This window comes from Thamnophis sirtalis, unplaced genomic scaffold (assembly GCF_051295495.1).
Source record: "Thamnophis sirtalis isolate CommonGarterSnake01/CBP01778 unplaced genomic scaffold, rThaSir2_p1.2 scaffold_4, whole genome shotgun sequence".
NCBI lineage: Eukaryota > Metazoa > Chordata > Lepidosauria > Squamata > Natricidae > Thamnophis > Thamnophis sirtalis.
In genome coordinates, this window is record NW_028261384.1 from 109,243,275 (window position 1) to 109,250,373 (window position 7,099).

The 7,099-nt window shown below is 32.3% G+C and overlaps 2 protein-coding genes across 2 annotated transcripts; both read left to right on the forward strand.

Moving 5' to 3' along the window:
• LOC106537673 (olfactory receptor 6C75-like) lies at positions 1-942 on the forward strand. Its single transcript, XM_014051864.1, has one exon. It carries the CDS (start codon positions 1-3, stop codon positions 940-942), a length of 942 nt encoding a protein of 313 aa, XP_013907339.1.
• Positions 943-3,543: 2,601 nt separating this feature from the next.
• LOC106537674 (olfactory receptor 6F1-like) lies at positions 3,544-4,482 on the forward strand. Its single transcript, XM_014051866.2, has one exon. It carries the CDS (start codon positions 3,544-3,546, stop codon positions 4,480-4,482), a length of 939 nt encoding a protein of 312 aa, XP_013907341.2.
• Positions 4,483-7,099: the final 2,617 nt, after the last annotated feature.

The following is a 7,099-nucleotide window of genomic DNA, read 5'->3' on the forward strand; positions in this document are numbered from 1 at the left end:
ATGCTGCTTGAAAAGTCTTCAGAATGGCAGAACACATCAACGATAAAAGAGTTTATCCTTCTTGGATTTGGGAACACTAAAAAGTTTAATCCTCTCCTCTTCATATTATTTCTAATAATTTATACTGTAACATTATCTGGAAACCTTCTCATAATTACATTGGTTGTGATGGAAAAGCATCTCCAAACCCCTATGTACTTCTTCCTTTCTAATCTCTCCTACTTGGAGATCTGCTACACCTCAGTTATAATACCTAAAATGATGGCCACTTTTCTTTCCGGAAAGAAAACAATTTCTCTTTGGGGTTGCATTTTACAAATGCATTTCTTTTGTACTCTGGGAGCTACAGAGTGTTACCTCTTAGCAGCAATGTCATATGATCGTTATCTAGCTATATGCAGACCCTTGCATTATGTCCTTATTATGAACAGCAAAACATGTATCTTGCTAGTTACAATATCTTGGATAAATGGTTCATTACTCATCACAATTTTAACATCCTTGTTGACACAACTCACCTTCTGTAGTCAGTACAAAATTGACCATTTCTTTTGTGATTTCACACCCCTGGTAAGACTTTCTTGCAGTGACACTCGGATGATTGAAAATGTTGCTTTGATAACATCATCTGTAGGACTTTTATCTACATTTTTCATAACGATTTCATCCTATGTCCTAATTATTAGAGCAATTCTAAAAATCCCATCTCTGGATGGGAGAAAAAGGGCATTTTCCACTTGTTCTTCTCATCTTACTGTAGTTTCTATTTTTTATGGATCCTTAATGTTTGTTTACATTTTGCCAACCACTGGAAAATTTGAAGATATGAAAAAGGGATTTTCTTTTGTATATACAATTCTTACCCCCATTGTCAATCCTTTCATTTACACTCTACGAAATAAAGACATAAAAAAAATCATTAGAAAAGAATTCTTCAAATAAGGGATTTTTTTTTACTCTAATTAACATCAAGAGATACAGTTTGAATATATTTCCTTTGTAGATATTCAATCATTTTATTTCAAATAATTTCTAGAAACAATTTTCCCTCAGTCATGAATATATTAATGTAATTACTGCCAGATAAATAAATATTCACTAAATATCTATTGAATCCAGTTGTGCCTCTTTTGGATCCTTTGGTTCATGGGATGTCACTTTTTAACAGTAAAGTTTTGTGGTTTGTTAATTTCAAACCATTACATTATAAAGTATTCATGATTAACAGGTTCTACCTTCATTGATTATATATCATCGAAAACTGCATCTATTTTACATGATATCAAAGAAATACTAGCATCCTTTCTACATTATTGGGTATCCTACCTGATTATCAATGTATTTATTTTGTTTTGTTTTGTTTTTTGCTCTTAAAGCTTTAGAATTGGATTCTAAACTGGTTTAAGAAAATTCTGCTGGATTGAAATGTTACAGCAGTGATTTGCCAGTTTTCAGTCCAAGGTGCAGACTATCAAAAACCTACTTTGAACAATTTACCTCCTGATGGCCTCTCTTAATTTTTAACTGACAACTGCTTTCCCTTCTATATAATGGATATGCTGATGGAACAACTGACAGAAGGAGGAAAATGGCAATCAAAGTTCAATAAAGACATGGTTAGGGTTTTTTTGTTTTTAATGTATTATTTTATTTTTATTATTTCATTTTTATTATTGTTGAATTAGACAAGTGATATTCAATAGCAGCCGAGAAGTTTGTGGAGGTTAACCTGGAGCACATGAACCTGTAATCACAGGTGTTAATTTTGATTTGTACTGGGAAAAACCCTGCAATTAGATACAAAAATATGATAATGCAAGTACAAATGACAAAGAGTTGGAAGGTAGCAAGCACTTTAGATACCAACAAAAGAACTCTGACAAGCTATAATAATGGGATATATATATATAAAATCATGGTAAAGAACTGTCAGCTTTTTTCTCTGTTGTGAGTTGGTATACCAGACATAGATTATATCATTCAGTTCATTTTGGACACTGATGAAATTTTGAAGCTGCTTAGGAAGAAAAAAATATTTGGTTAGAGGGGATATTATACTGTAGCTACTATTTGAAATTTGTTCATACAGAAGTTATTCAGAATTATTCAGAAATGTTCCATGATATATGTTTGCTGTTTGCTGCAAGGAGGCAAATTGCTGGAAGGTAGAGGTCAAAGGGTGAGACCAGTGGGAGGCGGGGCTTTAGCAAAATTTACTGTATAAGACACGCAGACATTTCCACCCACTTTTTTTCTGCATCAAAAATGCATAAATGAAAAAAAAGTACAGTGAATTTCTTTGCAATATAAATTTAAAATTTTGATCATCATCACATTGGTTATGACAGAGAAGCAAAAAATAATAATGCCTCAATGTGAGGCATTAATAGTGTTTCATACTGAGGCATGAATATTAATAGTGATTTTCTCTCCTGGTCTGTAGCTTTTAGATTATCACTACTGTGTAATCTTTACATTTTATTGTCTTGTGTTGTATTTAAAAATACAAAAAGTATGAATAGTAAAATTCAAACGAAGAAAATATTTTTTTAAAAAATGTTGTCTCTCAGAATTTCCAAAAAAGAAGAATTCTCTAACATTTTTTTTGAATAAGCTCCTATAGCGCTGCTAATTCCATTGATAAAGAAACATCCTCTCTAACTAGCAGTAACTGAAAAAACGAAAAAGAGAGTGAGGGAGAGAACTAAAAGGAAAATCCTTCTCTAACTCACCCCATTCAAACCTTCATTTCTGCTAGGCCAATTATCACCTCCTTGGGGCTATTCTGCTTGTTTTGATCTTTATTTTATACCATTGAGAATACAAAGTGATATAAATAATATTTATCTACAGCCAATTGAACATTGATTGTTTCTTTTTAAATTTCACAACCTTGGAAGACTTCCTTTTTGTGTCACCTTGACTGCTGCAACTGGACTTTAGAACATTAATCGTTAAGTACGTTGTTTACAGTTTAGAAGATAGAAAAGTTTTTTTTAACAATCTGTTTTTAGTATTGTTCTTATATTATTTTATGGTATAGAGTTACTTAGGTGAGATGGATGGCATAGAAATTTGACAAATAAATAAATATTTTTTTTAAAAAAGATTATTACTAGCATGTTAATCTAAATTTGGTGCCTAATTGCTAAATTAAAACTTTCTCAAAATTGTAATATAATATCTTTAGCGAAGGTTTGATGTGTATTAGACTATAATTTTAAAAATTAGAGTGTATTAGATGCACTTTACAATTTGCAAAATTAGTTCATTCATTAATTAGATTTAGAAAAAAATCAAACAAGGATATCAGGCTTAGTCATGACTATGCATTTTATAAGATTTTAATAGGCCTTGATTAAATATCATTTAATAATAGTTTACTTGTCTGTCTCTTTATCTATTATGCACCATCCTTAATATCCACTGTATATATCTAGCAATGTATGCATATTTAACAAAAGTTTTTTATTTCATACAATAGAGCAAGAAACATGGGTCCTTAATTCACAGTTCCTCAACATCTGATGTGTGAATTATTAGATGAAGCATTTGAAGCCTTCAGAGAAGCAGAATGCAACAGTCATCGGAGAGTTCATCCTTCTTGGATTTGGGAACACCAAGAACCTAAACACACTCCTCTTTGTGCTATTTCTGATTATTTATATTTTAACTGTATCTGGAAACATTCTCATCATCACACTGGTTGTGGCAGAGAAACGTCTGCACACTCCCATGTATTTCTTTATTTCAAATCTCTCTTTCTTGGAAATCTGCTACAGCACAACTATATTACCCAAAATGATGGCCAGTTTTCTTACAAGAAACAAGACAATTTCTCTTTGGGGTTGTATTTTACAAATGCATATTTTCTGTACTCTAGCGGCTACAGAATGTTACCTTTTGGCGGCAATGTCATATGACCGTTATCTAGCCATTTGTAGACCCTTGCATTATGTCACACTTATGAATTTCAAAACATGTGTTTTGCTGGTTTCAATATCATGGATAACAGGATTTATGCTTATCAGTGTTTTGACATCCTTGTTGACCCAACTCACATTCTGTAATCAATACAAAATTGACCATTTCTTTTGTGATTTCACCCCTTTAATACGGCTTTCTTGCAGTGACACTTGGGTGATTGAAAGTGTTGCTTTGATAACATCATCTCTAGGAATTATACCTACATTTTTTATAACTGTTACATCTTATGCTTTTATCATCCAAACAATTATGAAAATTCAGTCTGAGAATGGAAGACAAAAGGCGTTTTCCATCTGTTCTTCCCATCTCACTGTAGTCTCCATTTTCTATGGCTCCTTAATGCTTGTCTACATTATGCCAACGATTGACAGATTCAAAGATATGAATAAGAGCTTATCTTTCCTATATTCTGTTCTTACCCCCATGGTCAATCCCTTTATTTACAGTTTGAGAAACAGGGAGGTAAAGGTAATTATTAGAAATACTCTGTGCTGATTTCAGAGAATTTTAGGAATACTTAATGGTGTGTGTGTGTGTGTGTGTGTGTGTGTGTGTGTGTATGTATGTATGTGTGTGTTTGCATGGTTGGCTCTGTGTCAATCTAGACTCTTGATGACTACAGAACTATGACTTCTGATTTCCCAATTTCCAGCCCACTGTCTTTAACTACAGCAGCAGAATACCTTTCATTGAATATTAATATATGTATAAATATCCTTCCAGTTATAGTTACAACATTCTTTCAATTCTATGATTAAATTAATTCAATGGATTTCTATTATTGAAGATCAATGCCTTCTCTTCCACTTCTACAGTTTTTTTCACCACTTATGGAGTGAATATTTAGTATAGATATCACTTGAAGTTTATCATTTTGAGATGTTTGTAGTTCTCATACATCAAGATTTACAATATTGAATTGTATTTAAGTTAGTTTTCATGGTGGTAAAATATAAATGAGCATATCTTGGCCCCACCGATACTCATGGCTACTCAAGAAATGGAATTTATGTGAAAATGTATGCCAGAAAATGTGATGAAATTTTATACAACTGGAGATAACTGCAGCCAATACATAATTTGTTTCTCTCAGATCTCTAGCTGTCATCTTTATCTTATTTTCACTACAACTACAGTTTCAATTCCCAACTCATTAACTGCTGGGCAAGTGGTGAGGATCTATAACAATAACTTTCCACTTCTGCTCTCTTGGCAAATAAAATTATGATTCTCTTATCTCAAAAAAATATTTTTGATGAGTTTGGAGAGTTTAAAGAAGAAATGAACATATTAGGATGACTTTCTGGTATGTCATCCTCCACAGCAACTGAATCTTCCCTTCAGCCCTTCAAATAGTTTTGATGGATTGTAGACAATTGATGACACCTCTTCTGGTATCAACTTCTTCTCAAACTCTTCAATCACAAATATACATTAAAAGTAATCAAGATGTTAATTTTAGGACAGAAATATCTGAATGCATGGCAATAGGAATAAGCAATTTGGTCTAAATAAGTATCATAATCTTTTGGCACATTACAAGTAAAATCTCCGTAATAACTAGAAGAATCTTTCTAATTCCTCATTCAATTCATTCAGGACATTGTTTTCATGTCATAGTATCTTCTGTACTACTATAACCACATCCATATTGAAGACTAAAATAGTGCTGCTATCTTGAAAGTTCCATTATGTGAATGCTCTCCAGCACTAACATTGCTTTGCACAACAATTTATTTGGGTATCTTGTAACTACAGAATATTTATTGGTACTGAAGATCATTATTTATCAATGATAATAGAATGAAGGAATAATCTTGAAGAACAGGAAGAAGAGCCACAACCAAGACAACAATGAAATAAGTGAAATCTAAGTTTGGGGTAAACATGTAATTTGAGAATGACACCCCCCCCCCCTAGTTCTTATGAAGAAAAAGGGAGAAAGTGGAGACACATATTCAGACTTGCAATATTATTTTACTATAACTTTACATATATAAAGTAATATTGGCTTTGGTTTTCAACTTAGACCTAATCTGGAGAGTTGATGAATAAAATTTCATCCTTCTTTTAAGTGGAACGTCCATAATACTCTTAAATGTATACATATTATTTTCTTGTATATCAGGTAAGTTTTGTCGTCCCAACAGATTTAACCATTTTTTTTCTGTGATTTAGACAACCTTTAGTTGCTATTTTCAGTGGTTTTCTATTTTTATGGTTCCTTAATAACCACGTATGTCTTAACAAATATATCAAAGGAACAAAGAATTCAAAGAGGCTGCACAAAGAGCTTTCAAGTGGGTTGGAGTAGAGGACTTCCAAGGTCAATTCCGACTCTTTGTTATTCTGTTATCTGCCCAGTTTTTAACATTCTATAAAACAGGTGGGGGTAGAAATGCTTGTATATTGGATTTCATGCTAGAAATGTTCTATGATTCTGGATTAAGATTTTTTTTTCCTATTCATGTATATTTCAAACTACTTAACACTCTTCACTACAAATATGTAAATATAGGAATTCAGGTAATACAAATATCATAAAAATATATGGATACTTAAGGTTTGTGATTTCTTTTATAAAAAGTTAAATACAACACAAAATAAACAGATAGTGAATTGTTGTTGTTTTTTATAATGTTTATTTGGATATTAACGTATCTGAGAATGGCATGCAAAATTAAATAGTCACATATTGTCATATCTTCACATATATGGTGAAAGAGCATCTTAGAATTGTGATCTATTGATATCTGAATACCAAATAATTTGGGTTATGACCTGCATTTGAAGTTTGGATGGTTAGGCTCCCTCTGCAGTCATGTGACTGAACTTCAGAAACCAAGCAACACAGCCATTTGCAGCATCCTGAGGTTATGTGACCACATTTGGGCTTTCCCCCCAAAAAGGGCATTTACTTCCAGTTCTTGGCAATCCCACACCCATAGTGAATTGTTGGTCTTCTTTTTTTTTTTTTTTTTTTTGAACGGAACTTTTTTATTTTTCTTTAAAAAAAACACAAATATGTCATCATTTGTCAATCATTAAAACATTGAAGTACATTTTTTTTTGTTGTGTGTACCCCTCCCTCCCTCCACCCCCCACCCCCCTC

What these genes read in the sequence shown, in the direction of transcription:
- LOC106537674 (XM_014051866.2), top strand. Translation starts at nt 3,544, where the DNA reads ATGAAGCATTTGAAGCCTTCAGAGAAGCAGAATGCAACAGTCATCGGA.
- LOC106537673 (XM_014051864.1), top strand. Translation starts at nt 1, where the DNA reads ATGCTGCTTGAAAAGTCTTCAGAATGGCAGAACACATCAACGATAAAA.